This window comes from Chelon labrosus (assembly GCF_963514085.1).
Source record: "Chelon labrosus genome assembly, chromosome: 10".
NCBI classification, from domain to species: Eukaryota; Metazoa; Chordata; class Actinopteri; order Mugiliformes; family Mugilidae; genus Chelon; species Chelon labrosus.
The window spans coordinates 22,544,773-22,569,382 of NC_140360.1; the positions used below are offsets into that span (position 1 = coordinate 22,544,773).

At 40.6% G+C, this 24,610-nt stretch overlaps 1 protein-coding gene across 1 annotated transcript in view; it reads left to right on the plus strand.

The window, feature by feature from the left end:
* The window catches only part of LOC311493750 (uncharacterized protein), a 33,761-nt gene continuing 9,151 nt past the window's right edge, over positions 1-24,610 (plus strand). The window contains exons 1-15 of the mRNA XM_084552529.1: positions 1-520; positions 1,103-1,213; positions 2,442-2,540; positions 2,746-2,919; positions 3,052-3,209; positions 4,396-4,584; positions 4,745-5,285; positions 5,522-5,684; positions 11,259-11,370; positions 13,107-13,197; positions 16,709-16,795; positions 20,464-20,616; positions 23,806-23,935; positions 24,047-24,079; positions 24,415-24,512. Of these exons, the coding sequence (XP_084408655.1) occupies positions 446-520; positions 1,103-1,213; positions 2,442-2,540; positions 2,746-2,919; positions 3,052-3,209; positions 4,396-4,584; positions 4,745-5,285; positions 5,522-5,684; positions 11,259-11,370; positions 13,107-13,197; positions 16,709-16,795; positions 20,464-20,616; positions 23,806-23,935; positions 24,047-24,079; positions 24,415-24,512 (2,214 nt within the window). The 5' untranslated portion in view covers positions 1-445. The remainder of the gene's footprint in view (positions 521-1,102; positions 1,214-2,441; positions 2,541-2,745; positions 2,920-3,051; positions 3,210-4,395; positions 4,585-4,744; positions 5,286-5,521; positions 5,685-11,258; positions 11,371-13,106; positions 13,198-16,708; positions 16,796-20,463; positions 20,617-23,805; positions 23,936-24,046; positions 24,080-24,414; positions 24,513-24,610) is intronic.

The window sequence follows — 24,610 nt, forward strand, 5'->3', positions numbered from 1 at the left end:
GCCTATAGACTATTCTGAACAGGAAAACAGGACAAGTCTCAATAAAGCGCTTAGAGGTAAGTTACCTATTTAAGGAAATAAATTGTATTGCTCCGTTGTGTCGTGGCCATTGTGAAACATTTACAGGTTTCCTAGCGCTCTCTCCTGGATGAAAAAAAAAAGGTGAGCAATAGGTGACACACATTGTCCTGCAAGCAGAGACATGTAACCTGACTGGAAATGTTAGTGATGTGGGTGTGGCTGAAAGGCCGCTGACTGCCTTACCTGGAAGAAGTGTAACCTGAGCTAAAATAGGGCGGGGGGTAGAACAAGGGATACAAATCACGGCTAGTTCCCCCCCTCACTTTTCAGGCACGGCATGACAAACAAAACAAGTCAAAACACTGTGGACATACCTCTGCTATAAAAGCAACTGCATGAATTTTGGCGTGTAATCTAAAAAGTTATGATGCCAAGTTTGGGATCGAAGAAGAAAGACAGTCTGTCCAGGATGGATGGATCTAGCCAGAACTTTCCAAAGGTAAGACTTTATTTTGAAATTAAAAGGTCAACATCAAGCAGTACGTTCTTTTAATAGCAAGTGTCAAGCTCCAGTTCACCATGTTTATGGAATAAATGCTTCTGCCTATGAGTCACTGAATAAGCAGCTTTACTGTACTCTGGGTTCCGGAGAAAACTGCTCTTTCGCTTTCATTGACATCAGGAGTCGAACGCTTTGGTTGAGGGAGTCTCTCAAGCATTTTATACTTCCTCAATTTGACCAGACTTCCCTGATGTTAGTAGTTTCCCACAACAGGAGCATACATTTACTCAGAATTTTGACAGTGACTGATTTACAGAAGGTACCTTTTTTTTTTTTTTTTTTCCTGTAATAGCATGTTTTCAGATGCAGGTTATTTACAAGTAACCTGAGAGCTGAATACACTGCTCACTGTGAAGCTCACTTTGTTATCAGGTGTCACATCTAAAATAACACTTAAGCAGTGCTTGATCAAGTACAGTATGTTATGATAAGGATAGGTAATGCATGTGCATGAAATGCTCAAATGTGGACATAAAAAGAAACAGTTCATCTTAACTTGCTGTGTTGTTGTGCTTTCAGCTGAGCAATGAGATGCAGCTGAGCCTCATGAACATGGTGAAGAGTGGAGAGTTATCCATCGAGCAGGCCCTGAAAAAGGCCATGGAGGAACAAAAGAACCCTGCTGAGGAGGTAGTCTCATTTTAACACAAGTTCCTTTTATAGGTTGAGTATTACATGATTCTGATTTTTATTTTGAGTATTCTCTAGAGAGGGATTTTACTGAAAGGATTCACATCTGTTCATGACATGAGTCATGGGAAGAAGCTGCGACCACATCTGTACATCCAGCTGACATCTGCTCCTGACCAGAGCATCAACTGCAGTTTTGTTTGCTCTATGACATTTTTCAGTATTCAGATTCAGTATTCAGTGCTTGTTTACTTTATAGGCAGGCTGGTGCAGTCACTTCTTTTTTTTCTAGTTGTCAGGCCATAATCTGTGTTTTATATTAACTTTTGTGCGCATTACTATTTGTTTATGAACCCCATCGAGAATCATCGCCCAACTCTGTAGTTCCCGTCAGAACTAGGAAGTGTTTTCAGTGTCTTACAGCTTATTTTTTTGGGTTTTCCAGCCTCCAATATTTCTTTTTTTTGTGTATGACTTTCACCACTCTGATCTCTCATTGCAGCTGATAAAGTATAAAAAGTCCCTACACCTTACATTCTCAGCAGCAAACCATGAGAGCGCAGTGTTTAGCAACTGACACGCTAGATTTAATTCAGGAGCAGGTGGAGACCAAAAACAGAGCTAAAAGGAGGTTGAATATTAGATCTAAAATCACCAGATTGTGTCACTGTATATATTGGAAGTGCTGCCACGAAGTGTGCCATATCAACTGCTCCACTGCACCCAAATGACCAAGAAAACATCAGTTTAATAGTTACAGCTAGAAAGCAAGGTATTGATAAGGATGTGCTTTAATGTCCGAGAGGGAGAAAGTGGAGCTTTTTTTGCTTTTCCTCCTCTTCCAGTTGTCATTCTGCTCCCACCTCGCACTTAGAATAGACAAGACTCTCTGACAGGTAATCAGTTTAACGATCACCCTGACCTGTTTGTGAATGTTCTACTTTAAAAGTCAGAAACTGGAGGAAACCAGTTGCATGTGTCCTTTTTAGCTCCTTAGGCATTGTTGTGTTAATAAGCTGCTCAACCTGCTGGATCAGTTTAATCATGATCACGTTTTATGAAAGAATCCAGACCTACCACCTGTAGCGGTAATCTTATCCAGCACCTTAGCTGGAAACTGTAAGCTGTCCTTTATACACTGCAATTAATTGACACAAAACTGTCTTTTCTAGAAGGTTATTTACTATTTGCTTATAACTGACTTTTAGGGTTTTGGTTGCTTTTGCAGGAACAAGTGACCAAAACATGTGAGGAACAGCAGCCCACACAGTACAACTTTAGCATTCACAAACACAGCCACTACAGGTGGCAGAAGCGTATTCTTCAGGTAAGTTCAGAAACTCCAGGAATGACAGCAGAGCCTTTAGCAATGCTAGCAGCTCCCTGACGCTGTCACACATAGAATTAGCTCATACGCATAAACTAAAGCTGACGTAATTAGTTTTGCAGGTATTTATTAATAACTGCGTTACACATACACTTTGGACAGAATTATTAACTCTAATTTAAACACTCCTGTTGTGATCATCCAGTTCGATTTCAACACCAAAATGCTGTGCAGCATCGAGAAAGGCATCGTCAAACGGCAACTTCCCTTCTCTACTGTCAAGAGTTGTGATGATGGAGTGGGTTCCAGGTTCTCCATTTCCTTTAAAGGGCATCATGATTATGAACTGGAGGCCACATCACTGGAGGACAAACATAAGGTGGATGTATACACTGCATTGCTTACATTGTAACAACTCTTAAGTTCAAATAAAATGGAGAAGGAAGATGCCACCTATTGTGGCCAGTCACAACTCACACTAACATGCCTGTGATTTTCTCTCTGTGAGCAGATTATGCAGCTTGTCAATCAGATCATTTACGGAAATATATACAGTGATCCTGAAGATGACAATGCAGAAACGCACCAGCAGCCTCAAGCATCACAGAGCATCCGGGAGGGTATCTTGTTACTGCACCGAGGAGGCCTGGCGTCATTAAAATGGGTGAAGTACGGATGTTTTGTTATTAATGTAGCACTTCTGTTAAAAAGCTACACAGCAAATGAACAGAACAGTTGACTAGTTAAAAATATGCTCTCTGGTCATTCCTCTCATGAATCTATGATCATGCAGATAAAGTTTAACTACTGGAAAGAAGAGACCTCCTGAATCACTAGTATCTTGTCACTAGCTGCTGTCACTAGTATTCCCCTCATAATATGAATAATAGCTAAATCGGAATAGAGATACCTCATGTAACTACCTCAGTCAGAACAGATCGACATGATGGGAAGAAATTTTCCGTCTAATTGAGATTGGTCGTGTAAACCTCTATTTCGTTGGATAAGTTATCTTATCTTATCCGCTCCTAAACAGCCACATTAACATTTGATCCTATAGTTTTGAATCGGTTGGAATAAATACATTTTTTCTGCATGTGCTTGTTCCACGAGGGGTATACATCAGGTGACGAGTTTCCCTGAGGGACAGGAACAGTTCAGCAACCGGACAGAATAAAATATTGTCTATGTTAACTTGACAAAACATGTACATACATGTCTTGAATAGATGATTATAAAAACAACATTTTATTGTGAAATTCTGTACAAATACATAATGCTTCATGTGCCATAGCACTGGAGGGATGAGAAGACTGATAGCACTCACATCTCCACAGTAAATATGAAGTAACAAAGCATATCTACCTATGTAACATCAGATAAAATGATGTTAGTACGTGCTATCAGCTTCCTGCATTTGTGAGCCTGTTATCAACTATCTTAGAAAGCGGTCCTTTAAAGTTCCTCTAACTGAATCTTTCCTGGCTGGGCTATTCGTTTCCCAGTTTCTAGACTTTTTACACTAAGCTGACAGCTGCAGTTTTATATTTAGCCGTCTGAGAGTGGTACTGATCTTCTGATAAATACATTTCCTAAAACATTTATTCTTTAGTAAAAGGTTTCTTTCTAACACTGAACTGACAGTTGCATTACTATGCCCACTGGTGCTCCTGTTCCATCTCATAATTTTTTGCACAAAACATAGCTAGATCAGTCACCCCTATGGGCAGACGTTGGTCAGTTTAGTCTACTATTGGTCGGTTATAGTACAACAAAAAGTGGACTTGAGACACGGTTTCAGTTCAGTTGTTGAGGTTTACCCTACACATCACTCCTTTTCTCTATTTCGTTCCAGATATGAGGTCCAGCTTCACCCTGGACAGCTAATACTGCTTCCGTTCAGGCGGCGAGGCCCAGCCGACAGCGAGGTAACCCCCGTCGATCCCGTGGCCACTGTGATTCACTTATCAGACGGTGACACCAGTGTAGAGAAACCTCACGGCTCCGACACATTCACTCTGGTGACCCACAAAAATGAGTACCAGTGAGTATTGAGATGCAGAAATTTCAGAAAGTGTTATTCTTTTAATTCCTCGTGGTCGTCTCGTGTCAGAAATCTCTGCAAGATAATGCCACAAATATAGGCCTAAAACGTATCTCAGCTGATGAAAGACGTTGAGTTGGGTTTTGTTGATTTATTGCAGGTTCAGGGTTCCTCCAGCAGATGAAACGAGTGCCCCTGGTGCTGCCCAGAAGGAGCGGGACTCTTGGGTAAAAGCCATTGACAAACTGTGCTCGGACTGGAAGAGGAAATCCAAGGGCAAAGGCTCATTTCTGGAAGCGAAGACATTACGTCAGCTCAGCATAAGCGAAGATGCAGAAGACAACAATACAAGTGGTGGATTTGATGATGGAAGTATCAGCACTTCCAGCAGTGGAGATCGTTTATCAGGGCCTGTTCCTAAACCTCGCAGGAGTAAGAATGCCACTGTTAAAGTCACTGGATCTGATATTTTGCCCCCCGTCGCATCACCCACCTCCCCTCCTCCCTCATCCTGCCATTCTGGCCTAGCAACCACTTCCATAGTCCCAGAGACTCTTAACCATGAATCAGGCTCTGCGGTTGTGAAAGTACCTTCACCGCCAAGTGTCCCATTTCCGCCACCTCTACCCATCGGCTTGAGCTCAAGTTCAAGAAAACCACTTACCAAGGCTTTCCACTGGGACCTTGTTGGCTCAGAGAAGGTACCGCTATCATATTTTACTTAAAACTACATTCATTAGAAGACACTAAATTACCATATGCTACAGAAACAGAAAAGTCAGTTTCAGCTCAGTTTCCCTTCATTGCTCCTCATATTGCATCACTATTGGCTTTTGTTCTTTCTTTTCCATCCAAGTGTTGTTCTTTTACTACATCAACAACAGATTTTTCATAAAAGTAAGTTGTCTCAGTACTGAACTCATTTGTTTCTCACCAGATGTCAAAATCCTATTGGTCACAACAAAGCACCAGGAAGATTGAGCTCGACACGTCACGTTTGTACGAGCAATTTGCCGCTAAAGATCTGGGGATGTTTGGCGCGGCTGAGCCGACGAATACCCAGCACATAATGCTGAACCAGAAGATTGCACACAACTTCAGTGAGTAACTCAAACAATGAATATGTCTCTCAGTTTTTAGGTGAAATTGCTCGGCAGCAACAGATAATGTTCCTCATTTTAGGAAGATGATTAGATTTCTCTCTGCAAAGATAATGAAATGATCTTTCTGTTTTGAAATGAAAAGCCATTCTTCTGGATAAAGTTGAATAAAAGAGCTTATTCCTTTAGCAACTTAGAAATGAGAGGGAGTCTTTTCACAGCCACCAGAGGGTAGCAGCACACGCAGAAACAGTGCTGATGTCAGGCTCTGTGATTTTCATAAAGTGGTCTTACAAATCACAAATCAGAGAAAGCTGACCTGAGAACAGCTTTTAGGGGAGGCCTAAACATGCAGCCATATTTCTCTTTTTAAGAGACATGCCGTCTGACAAGCACATGGATATTAAACGTGTTTGTCTGCAGGGGGCAGTGTGTCACCAACCCAGCAGTGGCTCGTGGAATCTGAGTGGAGCCTGTTGTCTCCCTCATCTAAAACCTTTTCACTTCTGATTTACTGAGAGTATGTTGCTTGTATATTTCAAGAGCCAAGCTATGGGGAGAATATTTCAGAAGCTTCCTCTCACAGGTCCTCCGTGCGGCGCAGTCCCCGCTGAAGTGATACTGATGTGGTGTCTGTGGGCTGCTAAACGGAATTAGTGTGAAGGTGCAGACTGGCAACGTAATTAGAGTTCACATGATCATAAAATATGGATGATCTGAGTGACACGGGCGGTGATTTCCTGCCTTGATGCAGAATACACCAGCGTGAGGAGATTGTGCTTCTCCCTGAACTGGAAGCAGGAGATGAGTGATGACAGCCTGCGGGCGACTTGAGGCCATGTATCTCTGCTGCAGGTTTTTAGAAAAAATTAGATATTAGAAGAACAAGGAAACCTGTCTGACTTTCCGTCCGCCCTTATTTGGTCCCATTACCACCTATATAGAAAGTAACCTATTTAATGGTATAATACAAAAATACTAGCATATGCAAAAGAGTTTATGTGCTTTAAACTATACTATAATGCTATATATAGTGCTATAACACTCTATATTATGCCATTTGTTAATTATTACTACTAAATCATACGGTCTTACGTTGTGCATGTAAAAAGTTGTTACTATTGAAGTAAGCAGGCTTTAACCAGAGTAGTAACTGTTGATTAACTTACACCACGTGTGTTTTTATCAGGACCCATCCAGATAAGTGATTTCAATAATACATGTATGTATGAAAAACACATGAACTCCCCTCAGGATTCAGTTCTTGCTGAAGCCAGATACGGAAAACATCATGTATTAATACGACTCCTCTTTCTCTCTCCGTCTCTCGGCGTCTCCCACACAGACACATTCACACACGCCTTCCCTGTTTATCATCTCAAACCTCCCCAAATCTGTGCTGTTTCTTCAGCTCATATCTCATATCTTTGCCACACTATTTGTTCATCTGATCCCATCACACCAGAAGCCAGCATGCATGCGAATCGAATTTGTTTTTTACAAAGATAGAAAAAGCTTGACAGACAGTGAGACTTGATCAGATAACATCACAGGGTTGTAATCTGTAATTAACAAAGACAAAAAACTGCCAGTCTCACAGCATCCATAGAAAAGTACTGTTGCTTGTAAGTGCAACAGGTGCCGCGCCAACTACCTGCCTTAAAAGCATCGTGGTGTTTGCAGTTACACACCAAGGGAGATGGAGCTAGACAGCTTGAACAGGTGGTTGTCTTACTGTTGCACCGCGGCATTAATGTAGTAATCAGCGTGATCCTTACGGGCAAGCAAGAACCTCAGCTGCATCAAGAGTCCACATGATATTGCTCTGTTGAGCCATGTACTTCCACACAAGCTTTGGCAGCAAGACTGTTGCTCAAATGGATTCTTTTGATTGAATTCTTCAGAAAAAAAAAAAAACATCCATTGAGGAGATAAAAGATACAGATATGAGGTTTGTCTGAGTGGGTATATGTGTGAAAGGGCTTTTTAATACTAATGGCCGTGACTGACTCTTCACTGCATTCACAGTTTAGTTCAATTCAGTTTTATTTATATAGTGTCACTTAAAACCCAAATTGTTTCAAGACGCTTTACAGAACCCAGAGGTTCCAAGAGTCAACACACAAAAGTAGCAAGGAAAAGCTCCCTTTTAACAGGAAAAAACCTTGAGCAGCTCATAACGGGGGACCCATCTGCTTGAGACTGGGTACAGAGATAGAAGAAAGAGAGAGGTGGGGCAGGAGGGAGGAGAGGAGAGGAGGAGAAGAGTGTGGAAGAAGCAGGTAAATTCAGACATGTATCACATTAATGAGGACGTGTGTGTGAGAGAGAAACAGAGTTCATGACGTGCCATACAGTAGTACGATATAAATGCATGGACAGTGAGGTGGGAGAGTAGAGAAGTGCTCAGTGCATAATGGGAAGTCCCACAGCAACCTAGGCCTATGGCTGTGTAACCAAGGGATGGTTTGTGGGTCACCTGAGCCAGCCCAAACTATAAGCTTTGTAGTGACTTAAAGAAAACCAAACAAACTTAAGTAAGACACTGAGGTGGCGTGCGGGTGAACGTGTTCTGACGGGTGTTCTTTAATAAACAATGAACAATGTCCAGTGCATTCCATATGTTCGGATTCTTGTAATCCATTTATTTTCAGTCACAAAAATTAAGTTCTCACCACGCTGAAAGTACCACAGCACTGTCCCAAATCCACATACTTAAAACGTCAGCTATTCCGACGCGCTCCCAGTTGACATGGTAAAACACTTTTTGCTTCCCACACCAAACACACCAAACACACACACGATTTCCCCCACCTGTAACTTAACTATATCCCCATCAGTACTGGTGCGCCCCTCCAGGTAAAACCCCGGAACTGCATGTAAAAACATTAACACAGTGATTTAAATGAAAGAGAAATACAAACTATATAATGGCTCCAACAAGCTTTTTAAAGAAGGGAATATGCATACCACCACAGTGTTTTAATCAGCACTAATAAAGTCTAAGAAATAAGATTTCATCATACAGAATATTCACATCCTTACTTATGTAAAAGTATGAATACAACAAAGTAAAACATAAACTGCATTTAAGTATCAAAACTTTGTTAAATGTGAGAGACTGTATGAGGATGGCTATAAGGGTTATTACGGAATTATTTAAAAAAAAAAAAAAGGTGTACTGCACACATTTGTATTCATTGTTTCCCAGTTTGATTTGAATATCTAGTTTGAATAAGTTTGCCTCTTCAGCTGGCTTTTAGGGTTATTTAAATAAGAGGTTTTAAGAGGAAATCCCTCTTTGGTGGATATGCTAACAACTCTGAAATGTTAGTTAAAGTTAATATAATAGAACAAGAACTAAAACCTACATTAGTTGTGGAGTAGAAAGTAGCGCTAAATACTAATACTCATATTGTATGAAATACGTTGTGGATTTGTCTGGCCAAAGTGTATTTCTGTTTAGAAAATATCTCTGACTAATATTTACCCAGAGCGCTGCAGTGCACGCTGCCTGCCTAATGACTGGAAACGTTGCACTCCTAATTAAAAGTACACCTGTGGCTTCCCAGTGCCCAGTGGGATACGCTCTCCATCTCCGTACTCTAATTTGCCAGGGCAATGCCCAGTTTGTCCGTGAGCCAGCCAACAAAGAGCTTAATTTGCACTTGCGTGTGGCTTTTTGGGGGGCCAGATGAGACAGCGTAACCCTCACTCATGAGGACACTAGTGGTGCTTGGAATAGTTTCTGATGTTTGACGCTGTTGGTCCTCATCTGAAAATGTGACATGAAAGCTCCTGTTGGTCCTGGTAAGGGAATTACAGCCTGAAGTTTTTAATGTCAAGGACTTGGGAGACGTGTTGATTACAGCTTTGTTTCTTTGAAATGCTTCTCATTTAATATGATTAGCCTTTTTCACTTTGTCATGAGTAGATCTGTAATCAGTTTGATGATTTGGATTGAGTAGGTTAACTCCTACTTCAGACGAGAATTACTGGAAGTCTGATGCCTTTGTCAAATATTAGAGTTCAGTGAGAAGACTGAAGTGTACTAGCTGAGCTGAGCAAAAGACTGAAAACAGGTGAATAGTGCTAGTCTGGTCAGAGACAGAAATGAGATGGACTAACTTCTTGTTTCCTTAGGTTTACCACAGTCCTGCCCTTGTAGGAGACAAATGCTCCCTTAAAATGGAACTTGTGAGCTCGTGGTTACAACACTGGACGTCGTGTACATAAAATGCTTGGCGTTCATGTGGTAACATCACCACAGCTAGGCAACTGTTCACATTTGGAAGCCAAAATTGGCCAGGTAACGACCAGGAAACTTTGTGTAGGAAATGCAAATCAGGGTCAGGTCGTTGGGAATATCAACATCTTCCTCAGATATACAATTACAAAGAAATTTTGTGTAGAACAACTTTTCCATATTAACATGCCATCCACTTCAACATGACTCACATTCTGAATTGAGATTTCCATTTATGAGATTGTGAATACCACAAGAGGGTGCTGGACACATCTCCTGTGTGAACGCAGCAAACACGCCCCCTAGTGACCATTAAGTATAAGTGCAACTTATAATTCAAACGTTATCACTTGTTTCTGTTGTACAACAGCTGTCAAAGCTTTTAAGACTTCCCAAATCGTGGGTTCACCGTATTGTGACATTAAATGTTCCAAAACTCAAAATAAACTTACACATACTTATCCTTACTACATAAGGCAATTCTAATTTTAATGCTGAATTAACTAAAATGCACAAATGGCAATAAACTAGGGAACTGGGTGGGCTTTTAAATTACACAAAACTATTGATATTGCGCCAAATCATATTTTCACACTCTTTTTTTTAACATTAGTCTTAGAAACTAGCTTAGCAGCTAGCAGCCAGGGGGTTTGCCTCACATGATTTCACTCACGACCCACATGGTAATACAGTTAGCGTACATCTTTGGCAGTTTACGTTCAATATACATTTAGCATAGCAGTTAGCAGATCTCTTCCTGATAACTTTCCAAAAAAAAAAAAAAAAAAAGCAAGACCCACCAAGAATTTCTGAACAAAGTTTCATCAACAGGTCAACAAATATCTCATCTGATTGGCTACGCTGACCCACAGGAAGCTCCCTGGTTGGTCCACTTCAATGTCAATCAAAACCATTTTTCAACTACACTGGTGGACTTGTTCCGTTCTCGTTTTTCAACCAATGTTTTCAACATGAAAAAATTGAGATTTAATTTTGTGTAAATGGGAGTATTTGGTCACAGTCTGGGGACTTAAACTTCACTATGTGTTTAAATAAACTAGGCTGCTACTGAAGGCTTCCCACAATCCCTAAATTATTCAGAGGCATTTCCTATAAAATAAAAAAAATCGCATCAGCTTTGACTTGATAGAATGCAAATTTGTGCATTTCCCTTAGGCATGTGGGAGAAAGTAATTAAGCAAAGGGCCCTTTGTCTTCGGAATGCTTTTTGAGTCATTTCATTGCAGAATAAGAAGACTATCTGTCAAGAAGAAAGCTTTCATGTACCAGTGAGTGTGTTGACTCTTTCTAATCTATTGTTCTTCCAGACATTTTCCTCAAAAGTTTTCCAGTGCAGCCGGGAGAGCTGAAGGACAAACTGTTCGTGGTTAATGAGGAAGACGGAGGCCTGTCTGATGAGCACATCACCTCTCTCAGGAGGTATGACTTTGAGCCAAAAAACGCTGATTTGTATTCAGTCCTTACAGTGTCACAACTGAAGCTGAGAGGTGAATGGCTTTTTGTGCCCAAGTACGTGGGCGGTGTGTTTTCATCAGCGAAGGTAGAATCTTTGAAAACTAGCAGCTTTGCGAATCATTAACAAAGAGATGTGAGTGCATGGAAATCACAGTCAGTTCATGTGAGGAAGACAAATGCTTTGCACAGCAGTCTTCAGTGCGTTCTAATACTAAAGAGCAGATGCCAAAACCTTTTACCAGAGCAGCTTACTAATAAAAGTTTTATTGCTGGTTATTTGCGGAGATGGAAACTATTGACATGCCCTCAGGAATATAACCATGACAGTGGGTAAAATGCTTCCTCCTCCTTACCTACAGTTTACTCATCTCTGGATGTTGACCTGGGAGGCAAGAGTGAGCTAATGTACTTTATGGAGGATTTTATTTATTCTATGAAAATGTAATATATATTTTAATGTGGCCTGAGGAATACAATCTTGAAAGAACCACTCCCAACAGGTTCTGCAATATTAATGACCGGTGCTACCCCAGTGGCACATCGTCTGACTCGTGAAAAAGTGAATGCCTTTGAATTTGGGGTCAGAATGCACTGAAATGGCAGGAGAAGGAAATCCAATTTAAGATGAGCTGGGTTCATATTCAGTGCCAGCGAGTAAATGGTTGGTCCCGTCAGCGTCTCACTGCTTTATAGAAGCTGACAACGACCATCAACGCTTTTAATTTCTTGCCTTTCTCCATGCAACTGGAAATCAATCGGATGGCACTGGCCCAAAAGAGTGCGTGAGGGAACATGTTATGTGGCAAAGGTCAAAAATGCGAAAGTATGCATGACAGGAAAAAAAAATCATTCCCAACTGGGACAGGGTCATGAATATATAAAGATGTTTGGGACAGTTGCATTCAGAGTGTTGCTCCTTAGACCTCAACATGATGTTACATGGAAATAATAATCAAATAAAAGCAAGAAGGTACTACAAATCAGTGCATTCAATCAGTAGGAGTCTAAAGCGTAACTACTCATACAGTAGACTGTGGGAGGATAAAATATTCATTCACTTACAACTTATTTCTGCTAGACCCAAGAGCCAAAGAAAATCTGTTACTGGAGTTTTCAATTGGTAGTTTTTAGCCAAATAGCAGCTTTCTATGTGTAGTCATTGGGTACCTATATTAAAAGACTCAAACACAAAATGTAGACAAAATAACATCAAATCATATAGAAGATGGCACAGAGGAACATTTGTAACATTAAATAATGAACAGATGTATGTGAACAAGACAAGAATTAACACTGCAAAGGACAAAACCGCAGCCATCGAGGTCCTTGAAAATTTCAAATGTCCCTGACTAAATGAACAACATCTAATTTTAATCTAATATCTTTAGGTGTCATTTATTACAAAAGTAACCCTCAAACCCACTCTGCTAATCTGCTGTGTCAGTGCTGTGTGAGTGTGATTTGATCAGAGTTGACTTTTTGCAATTGAGTCACAAACCACAGAGAGGAAACAGGAGTCTCTCATGTGGAATAACTAGAAGTCTTCTACCTTTGGCAGTAATAAATACTGACAATAGTGTGTTTATTTTGAACCCCAACACTGTTGGTGAGACGCTGATTCAGAAAATATATTTTCCTGTATTTTATAATGTCTGCCAGGTCTGCAGGAGAAGTGAAGTTGTGTGTTTCTTATGTCCAAGGTACGTCCCCACCATGGATGATGTGGAAATGTACAAATCCCACAAGGGACCTGTGGCTGAGCTGCATATAGTGGACCAGTACATGTTGGAGGTACAGTTTTCATCTCCCTGTATTAACTAGAATTATACCATACAATTGACTGTGGAAGAATCTAATGCTGCTCATGCTCTTTAGCACTTTTCTTTACTGACTGAATCTTTATTCACCTGCATTCGCGTTCACACACTGTGGGCGTCATGACGAACTTCATCTGGTTATCACCTTCCAGCCAGCCTAGGAGTCATTCAGCCAGCATGCGGATGTCTCAAGGTTGCAGGAAGGGTAACAGATGAACCGCCAGATCAGCCCCCAGTGCTAACCAGGAATATTTGACACCTGACATGAGAAATTTCTTGTGTAAAAGACAAGGTGTCAGTACTTATGGAAGACTTACATGCTGAGACAGTCAGTCCGACTTTTACTATACATAACATAAGCCGGATAGACAGGTTTTCAGATATTACACTTAATAGAAACTAAAATGTGATCAATTGAAACTGGAGAGTGAAGGTGACAGCTCACTCTTTTGAGGGATTTTGTCGTCGAATGCAGTTTAGTTATTAACGAAAATGATTGGGCTGAGGAACTCTGTATGTCATTATAATTTCACACTCTTTCAGTATCACATTCTTCATTATCACTTGGAGTCCTACGTGACACAGAAGATATTCAGCATCCATTATGCACCAACGCGTGTTGTCTGCTGATTCTCTGTTACTGCGTACTTAAATGAATGTTAAATGAGTGTTATCAAAACTATTTTTTGGTATAACTAAAAAGTTAGGTCCATATATGTTTGAACTAAAAACATTTTTAAGTTTTTTTTTTTTTTTTACCTTTGGTGTTTAACAAAAACATATTAACGTTACAGTTATATATATAATCTTAAAATGCAGACTCTCTGCTTTAATTTGAGGGGATTCACATCCAAACATCCAAATAGGGAATTACAACCATTTTCATACACACATATTTTCAATGGACTTACAGTCGACTGTCCAATCATGTCCAGTATCAGATTTATTACTTTGTAAAGCATTTACATTTCGAATCTGACTCCACATCATGCGTATAACACTTTTAAGTGAACAAGACACAAACTTTTTAGCAAGAAAACATTCAAAATGAACTATCGTTGTTTGTTAATGGACTATTTATGCATAATAATGAAGTTTATTTTGCCAAAGGCAAAGGTTTAAGCCCATAAATTTAATAGTTTACTCTTTATATTAAAGATTCAGGACTTTCCACTTACAAATATGTAATGGTGTTTAAATCAGGGCTGTGTAGGCCAGTTCAAAATTTTCTGCCCTTATTTCTTGAACATGTAAACAGCCAGACACTCTGCTGTATCTGTCTATCCATATAAGAAGCTTAACAGGAACCCTGGACCCTCAGATTAAAAGTCTGATGCTCTGAAGCAACATGACCATGACACATAGTCATCTGATATGTGTCATGGTCAGGTAAGGATTATTTCTGATGACCTGGTTCGTTTATCACTGCTGCACAGTAACATAGTGCATCATCCTTCCCGTGTCATCTTAAATATCCTGCACCTCCTTAGCAGTTATTGAAAGCGTTTGCTTATCCTTTCTGTCCAGCAGACTTACAGCTTGATCTGAATGTTCTCTTGGTCTTCCAGATCTTGTCTAGACGTTTACAGTTCCCTTTGCCATTTCTTAACAGCATTTCAGACTGTGAAAATTGCAAGCTGGAAGCAGTTTGATAGCTTTTTATAGCTTTCCACCTGTTTTGTAGGCATCAGTTAGCTTCACTGTCAAGTGATTGCACTCAGTTACTTTCAATGTAATTCTGAAACGATTTCTTTTTGCCTGAATACAGTCTCGTAGAGCGGCTAGCATAGCTGCAGCCTTATGCTCGATTTATACTTCTATGTCGGATCTAAGCCGCATGATAAACGTGCACCTCGCCAGAAATGTAACTACATGTTCAGGCGCTGCAGACCACGACAACTGTGACTGGCCCAAAATGCATTTCCTCATCCACATCTCTCAGTGGCTCTCCCTCCTTCTGTCTCAGTCTCTTCAATAGCCACTACATCTACCCAAGCCTCTCTTCTCTTTTCTATGTTACAGGGATTTCTGTAAAATTAAAACTCTTACACAAGCTGTTCTGTTCCTTTGCCCACTGTTTGAAGTACATGAAGACATGGCATAGAAATAACACAGTCGACTATTGTTTTATTGGTGTAATCACAGAACAAGGTTTTGTCTTGTTTTTTTTTCTGCAGACAGCTAACAGCTCTGAATAATCCCATCTCTCTCTCCCTTTTTGTGTAGACAACAGCGGCATCCACAAAAAGCATTTTCTTTATGAAAATATCCGTATATTAGGGTTGGAATGCTGACATTTTTCCTCTAAATAAATCAAATCCCTGTCATGCTTTCTAGATTGTCATGCTCTGATGTGTCGCTGTTGTCTGTTCTGTGTCTGTCACAGATGTTTCTGTAGCACTACGGTGTTTTTGAGCAGCAGGCTGTATGAAAGCCAGTCATGCACTGTGCCGTACCACAGCGTTTTCCTTTTCTGTATACAAAATCTACGAAATATCTGAGAATATTAACGCCTCAAAGTGAGGAAAATATACATTTTTAGCCCAGCAGGTTTCGATTCTTATGGTCTCACCTTGGTATGGTATCAGGTTGATTGTGGAAAATGTCACAGTATGTGGAGTATTGCACTTTTTTTGGATATTAAAAAAAAGTCCACATTGTCACATGGGAACACTAATCCTAATATGTAACCTTAACCATCCATCAGATGAAGTTCACCTTGGCTTTTGGGAGATGGTACCTGAGTGTGAGGGAGGCAGTCTGACAATGTGGAGTGATTTATAAGAGGTTAGCGGAGACACAAAGGTTGACTAGGCAGCTCAGCCAATTGTTTCAAAGTGTCAAGCCTTCACTTTCTCTGTTAAATCAGCCTGTCGGCAGTACAGCAGCGCTCCACTTTCACCTGCCATAATCTTGCCTGAGATTAGAGGCTGAGAACAAGCTGCGACCAACCAGTGGCTGCATCTCCCTGTAGCAAGGCTTTTTAGATAATGCTGCCTATTATTGTGTAAGTGTAGGTGTCTAAACCCAGAATGTAGTTTGTGGGGGGCCTTTGGGTCGTATGGGTTGAGGGGAGGGGTCTCTGTGGATCAGGCTTGTTCCAGTGTATTCCACAGATATTTAAAACAGTCAGGGCTGCTCTCTGTATTTGTGTAATGTCTTTTTTTAAGGGCATTTTCTCCTAAGGGTTTTGTACTGTCTGTATGGCACTCTCTCGTTCTTGCACTGTTGGCACTGTTTGTCTGCACTGTCTACACCGTTTTCATATTATTTGCACTGTTTGGTATTGTCTGCATAAGCTTGCACATGTGCACTTCACATCCACATGAATGCCAGGTCCAAAAGTTTCCCAGCAGAACATTGGATTATCACAAGATGGCCAATGTCATTCACTTCTCTGACTCCACTGTCAGTTGTCATAATGTTGTGGCTGATCACTGTATATACACACAACTAATAAGCATTACATATTTCCTCTGCTACAGATGTGCAACATCCCCTACCTGAGCACACAACTGGACCTGCTGTTGACTCTGAGAGAGCTTCCGATCAGCATGAACGACCTGCAGCCTGTGAGTTTACTCAATCATCCACAGAGTCAAACCAAAGGTCAGACGTTGAATTGTTTCAACGTCTGACTCATTCAAGCTGAAAAACTCCACTGAAGCCTCCACAGCGCACAGAAACATGCACATTTATTCTGAAATGCAAACGCTAATGTTCAGTACCTTTAGACAAATGAAAAGAGCATCTGTGGACATTAATGCATGAAAGCTTTTCCCTCTACAGTTCGACTTTTATAACTGAAGCGGCGGGTGAAGTAGTTCCTATTCTGTTCGCTTTAAGAGTCATGAAAAAAGAAAGGCAGAAGAGGCACTTAAAAACAATTTCCTCCGTTCGATGAAGAATGAAGATGGATGTTTAATCAGGTTACAGTTGCCTGTAGGTTGTGTAAAGCATACTAGGCTTTTTATCTTTATCAAAAACCCAATGAAAACCCACTTTGGCAGTTTTCACAAATGAAGAGAAATGTGGGAAAATTCATGACTTTTCCTTCATTTTGTAAACAGCTGGGTTCTCTTCAAAGAGAAGCACTCTTAAATTAATATTAATATATGTTTAATTTAAATATATTAAATTAAATATCTGTTATTTTTAGCATCTTCCTAACCCTAACACAAACATGTGAATGTTTCAGGCGTGGATCTGCCAGATTCATCATTAGCCAGACTGATTGTTAACACTCTTACAGAGGATATTGTTTATTAGCATTGATGACTGCAGGGTGTGAAGATATTGCAGTGAGACAAGAATACCTCACAGCTCCTCTGCCTTTTTTTGAAAAAATGTGATTCTCTTAAGCTTCTGTTTCTTTCAGCACCACTGCTTCGGTCCCAGTCTCTCATTTGCTGACTGTCTAAGAGCGAAAAGAAACAATAGATAAGAATGATGGCAACGTAATCCATCGACTGGGACAGTAATTTTTCTTTGTCTAACACAAAGAGACGAACATAGTGTGTGCTGGCAAGATGACTCGACAAGAAAGTTTAGCAGTTTCATTAGGTTTCAATTTACTCTCGGCTCTTGGCTTCTGATTTTATTTTCTGTCTACTGACTTAGATTTATTTAAGAAAAGGTCACTTAGTCAAAACTTTTGTATTTTTTGCGCTGGTGCTCTGTGCAGCTTGACTTTTTTAAAAAAAAGAACAACAGTAGTTGTTTGTTTTAGTGAGATTTGTTTTGAAGCTCAGTGTTTCTGGCCCTCACCAACGTGGCTGCACATGAAATGGTCACATTTTAGGTGGAGTGTGAGTGGAACTGAGGCGAGAAATGCTTAGAAAAGACAGCTCGCAACCTATGATCGGCCACATCCTTAACCCCCAGAAAAAACTGTTATAGCGAGCATTTTTAGTTCTGCTGTAAAGTTGGACTTTTTTATCTATAGGGACTGACTCACTTTTGCAGCCTCCAGTGGTCATTCGTGGAACTGCAGTTTTTCACGTTGGCCTAACAGTCTCGGATGTTGACACTTGACCCTTGTAGGGGTAATGGGAAGTTCTCTGATTTGATTAGAGTGCACAAAGTTGGACATAGATGCAAATACAAAGAAATGTGGAGCTGCAGTTAAAACACTGAGCTGTAAATGTTGGCCTCCGCCTCACCTCATTTGAGACTGTCATCCACTGCACGGGAGATAGATGGCTCCCATGAAGAGCTTAGGAAAGCGGCTGCATGCAGCTCTTTATCGCTGGAGAGGAAGTTGACAGATGTTTTTATGCCGAAACAACGAGTTTGTCTTTATCCATGGTCTGTTGTATTGTGTGGAAACACTGGATACACTTGGACAAAGCATAAATCTAACCCTTGCATGGTTTGTCTCAGTTCACTTGTGTGCGTGTAAAATTTTGACCGATGACTGAGACGGGTATGCTTTAACAGAAGTGTTTCAAGCTGTATTTTTTCAGTCTTAAAAGAGAAAGTGTTTCTAGGATATCGATTGTGGTTAACCTCAACGCACAGCCTTTCTGTTGTTCGCTGAGATGGTCAGGTGCTTTCTGGCCACACAGTTGAGGAGACTTTCTGAAAGTAACTACCCACTGGTATAACCACAACGTTCTGCATGACATACCCGACAACAACACACAACTCAACAGAGCCTGGACTTCCTTCTCCTTTTCTCCTTCTTCTTCCAGCAGCTACAGCAACTATGAAGAAGGTCTGAAAGCATCTATTGTGAAGCATCCACCTCCCACAGTGCACGAGACAGTCTCAGACACAGCTAGCGTCAGCTCACACTTCTCTTTTCTACATTGTGTAGAGCAGAAGGTGAAAGATGAAGGAGAGCTTGATAAATTAGAGAACAACCACGATCATTCAGGGATGTAAACAAAACTTTTGCCAACTCAAACCACCTCCAGTGACATTGCCTTGTTAGCTAAGAACGTGGAACATGGCTATGAAACTAGAGTTTTAAAGCTGTGTCACACCAAGCCGACAGCTCTGTACGACAGATTTCACATTTTAAATTAAATGTGAGATGGCTGTTTGTTGTGTGAAAAAGGCCTGCATACTAAATAATAATTATCATGCCAAACAACAACCTATTCTTTATTTTATGAGGTCAGATGGGGTGTCGGCAGGTATCTATTTATGATGTGAAATCCTAAAGCCTGGAGTGATTTTTGTCGCATATTTGTCAGAAAACAAGCCTCTGCCTTATTACGGTTAATTTTCATCAAGTTACAGAAATGAATGTGAGAACCTTTGGGGTTGGATTACAGAACAAAATTACATTGCTTTGTGTCCCTGTGTTTGTATTCCAGCCAGCAGCTCTGTATGACGCATATGACTCTTTCCAGCTTCCCAGCTCATCCTAGCTCCTCCGGTTTGCCTTTTAAATGATAAATACAGACTACTGCCCCCTGTTCCAATGAAGAGTTAGTTCCTCTCATGCAGCCACAGAATGTACGTGCTAGCTGGCCTTTGGCTGTAGTCTTTGTGGTGTGTTCAATTGCTCAGAAACTTTTTGGTCCAGCCGCAGGCGACTTGAGGGGACCTCATCCTGACTTAGTGCCGGTAGTTCTCTGATCCCAGCTCAGTGTGTCAAGGACTTGAAATGACGACATATGACATACCTGTCTAACAAAATCACATTTGCTTGGATACATGTAAATACTCAACCACAACTTTTAGTAATTTAAAAAGAAAATTTGGAAGAGAGACAACTGTAAACAACTATTACAGACATGCGGTACATTGTTGTTAATGTTACAGATGGTCTTGTAGAAATCCAGTTCATATAATGTAGTTGAATATCTGATTTGTCCTCTGTTTATTTGTGTTTCCCATAGCGTCAACTTCTTTTTCCTCTAATGCTTTTTTAGTATGATTTCTATCCATATTCGACAGAACAGGTTCAGACATGGATAATCAGGAAGGTTGTGTGATCTTCTCTTTGGATATTTATATTTGACACAACTGCATGCTAAATAATAATTACCATGACAAACAATAACCTGTTTTTTATTATTATTTTTATTTTATTTTATGAGGTCTAATGAGATGTGCGATATCTGTGCATACTGTGAAATTCTAAATGGACTTATTTTTGTTCCAAGCCTCAGCCTTATTCCACTTAATTTTCACAAAGTTTCTGTGCTGAGAAATGAACGTGAGTGCCTGTATGCAGCGGGATTACTCAACTAAATGACTTTGCTCTGTGCCCGTGTTTGTCTTCCAGCTGATTAACCAGAAGATCAGAATGTGCACGCAGCTGTACAACTCCAGGTCATTTGTTTCCGTGCTGGAGTACCTCCTCGCCATCGGCAATTACCTCAACGAGAACGCCGGAAGGGGAAAGGCCAAGGGATTCCGCCTGTCCTCCTTACCCAAAGTACGACTCCACCACTGTTTCCTGACCTTTGATTGAGTTGCGGCGACAGGCTAATAAGACTACTCATTGACATACACAGCAGAGCTTCTGTGCGTCTTTAAGTTCTCTGTGGGTCGCTCAGGATCATTCAGGTCTTTGACACGGTGTGACTGAGCCTGGCTTCAACAGGAGAAATTCAGCTTTGCACAAAATGTGGCCACAAGTGGCTCAATATCCATCATTAAGAGCAGTCAGTCCGTGGAGCTTTTCATTAGCAACAGTATCAGAGGCTTTTCTGGAGTGGTGCAACATTTGGGGGAATACACCTTCTTGGCAAGTGTTAGATGAGAAGATTAATGCTATCACCACACGTGTCTGGTAAATACACCAAAGCTAAACAACTGGTTGCTGTAAGCTGTATATCAAACAAGTATGAGAGAGATAAATAAAGGTAATGCACTGGAGATACACTTAAGTAGTAGTAAAAAGGTGTCTACTTAGTCTTCATCAACAATCATAATCAAGAGGCTTTCATTGGAACAGTCGCTACGTTTACCTGGACAGTATTTCTTCGACCTGCTTGAAACTGAGTGGAAATCATTCTGGTAAGAGATTCCATCCTAACTGTTTACATGGACGCTAAATGCTAATCTTGATAAGATTTTTCTTTATACAGAGAGCCATCCCGTCTCATGCCAAACACAAAGCTTTCCATGTTTACACAGTTTGGTTAAGTATCCAACCTAAAGATAGATTAACACATCTAATACATTTGCAGGAGCTCTCAATAAACACTGTAAATAACTTACGTCTGGAAATTCAAATAAACAGAAGCAGTTTATGTCAAAATCTATATTCATGTTAGATCAGAAAATGCTCCCTCCAGAAAAATAAAACCTCTAACTTCTTAACTCCCTCATATCTCAAAGAAATATGATGACTAAATTTAAGAAAATGCGCCGCTACTGGGTAATTCGTGCTTCTTTATCTAATACTGCTTCTTCGATTGACTCATAACTCTGCTCACATAACCCACATACGGCTTACCACAAGGGCACGAGACATTAACAATTCCTTTTATAGGGATCTGTGAGGATGTTGGAAACAGTTTAAATGATGAGTATGCGTGCACTTACTACGGCGGCGTTGTGCTCAAGGATTGTTTCTAAATTACCTTGAGCTGGTACTGATTGGGAAGATATGGATAGATAGGAATGAACCTAATGTCTTTTTAGGTTTTTACCTCTCTTATTTTTTAAATACGTCATTGAAGGGTTAATCAGATTCGGCTATGTATCAATATTTTGTTCAACCTTCTTGTCTAATTTTGGGAAAACAAATAAGTTTGTTTCCCCAGAATAATTGCCTCAAGGTTGATGACGTTGATGGATGCATAGTTTTTACTGCCATCTGGGGTTTGTCACAGTGTCTTCTCCTGAATGTAGTATGAACCACTGTTTCGTGTGCGAGTCTCTCTGATGGGAAGGTTTAAGGGGAAGCGCTCCTGGCACAGACGTTAAATGTCCTCTGCTCCATTTAATGAAGTCGAGGCCTTGTGTTGCCTCCGAGGCGTTTCCAGGTTTAAATGAGAAGAGTAAACTTTTGCTGCTTGAGACACACTCTCCTCAAATTAATGGCTGAATTCCTCCGAGAAAAAATGCACCGAAGATGCCTCAGATATCTCGTTTCGGGCATTATTTTTTCTTATCAACACTACACAATCAGAGGGGTCCTTCTAGCACTTCAGCAATGCTGCGCCGTTGAATTGAATCGCCACATTGAATTTTTGAGTTATTACCATTTCATACAAATAAGAACCACAGTTACTTGAACTCTTTTTTGCAAATACTGCTCCTAAAAAGTGATGCGCCCAAAAGTTTGTATTCGTGGTAAGGCATTTCAAATAGAAACCTTAGTAAATCTTCACTGATGATATATTTTCATGTCAAAATTGTTCTTTTTTTTTTTTTTTTATACACATGTGGAGACAAACATTCAGTCCTCTTTAAAACAGTGCCGACAGATAAAGATGATATATTCAACAAATTACACGTAACTCAAATAAATGAATAAACTTATCAGTCATCTGAAAACACGTAATTGGCTTCAGGGGTTAGGTTTCAGTGTTTAGACTCTCCTTAGAGGGTGACAGGCAGAACCGATCTTATTTAAAGCTCGAACATCTAAGGCCTGCAGTCATTATGGCAAGATTTAAAACATTCTCTAAGGGCTTTATAAAAAAAAAAAAAAGACTTGCGAGACTTTTAAAAAGATTTCGAGATTATTTTGGGATAAATGTCTCCACTGTGAGGAAAATAATTTACAAGTAGCGTAGATTTCAAGCAACTGATAAGTCATCAGGACCGACCGCTCCAGTAAATTCAGGCTGAGAGCAGAGATTTGATGCAAAAATAAGTCTGCAGGTAACTCAGCAGTCTGTGTTAATGTGCGTGAGTCATAATCAAAAGAAAAATTGAATGAATTGGCCCTGTTTTCTGTGGTGGCCATGAAAAAGCCTGCGCAGTCCACTGAGCACAGAAAGATTTGACAGTGATGCTACGGGCCAGGGCCAGGCCGTTTGGAACAATGAGCTCGGGACAGATGAATCTGTACAAGAGTCGTCTGGCCACAGTAACAGCAGACATGCTTGGTGCAGACCAAAGACAGCGTTTCAGGTGGTGAAATTGTTACGGTTTAAAGCGACTTCACTCCCTCAGGGACTGGACAGCTTGCAGTCAGTGATTCAGCAATGAAATCCGCATCATATCAAAGCGTGCTTGAAGATAATGCGAGGCCATCTGTCTAAGAGTAGAACAGGACTTTTCAACAAGATAACAGGATCCCTTTTTTTTTCTTTCTCTCTGCCCATCTGGCCTTAAGCAGATGCGTCCCTCTGTATGAGTTGCTCAAGGTTCTCTCCTTTTAAAAGGGTTTATTTTCTTTCCACTTAGTGCTTGCTCTGAGGGTTTTGGGCTCTGGGTTCTGTAAAGACAATGACTGATCATGATCCAAACCATGAAAACATCCACCAATTACAGGGATTCTGTGTAGATGAGTGGTCAAAAAATGTCAGCAAGTCAATGTCAGAGATGGTAACAATTAAGGCTCACAAGTTATTTCTGCGAAAGGAGACTATTCCACATTTATCTGAGGCACTGTTTCAAATATGTCCCCATGTCCCATATTTCACTGTGTTTTCTCCATCCACAGCTGTCCCAGTTCCGTGGGAGGGACAAGAAGCTCACTTTGCTCCATGCCCTTGTGGAGCAGATCGTGTTGCACGAACCATCCTTGGTGGCTTTTACACAGGACTTGGCAGAATTTGAAACTGTCCCTGGAGGTATTTGCTGGTGAAGTTTTAATCAAAACTGTAAGAAATCTGTGTGGTCATTTTCAGTTGGAGTGAAATGTGTGTTTTCCGTGTGTTCCTCTCCCCCTCTCTTTGGGATAGCTTCCATCAAAGGCCTGACCGCAGAAGTCGATGGTGAGTAGATCACGTTTTACTACTGCGTCTGAAGACTGCTGAGATAGCTGTGATATTGACCCTCATTTTTTTGTGCCAGCGAAGTTATTTGTGAGAAAGTGCGATAACAACATTTACTCCATCTTCCTGTAATTGTACTTTGTTGAAACATCCTGAATCTCGAGGGAGTTGGGGTCTCAATCCAATATGCTGCCTGTATGATGACTTGTGCTACAAACACAAATACAGCATTCAACAGAACCACGCAGGAGACAGCATCTGGTTTAAAGCAGCGTTGTGCTTCAGAGCTCAAATATTTAAGGTGCTAACCAAAATGTGTGTTTGTGTTGCTTCAGTCCTGAAGAACGAACTACAGAAAGTCATTCAGTACAGAAAAACCTACAAGAAGAAGAATGCTGGCGCTCATCACCCAAACTTCTTCAAGGACCTGAAGGTGAAGTGTAAAAGCCTTTGTTCAATATTTATTTCTGCAATCATTTAAAGGGACATTGTGGAGTCTTCTTGTTAGCAAATGAGGTATTGATTACGTTC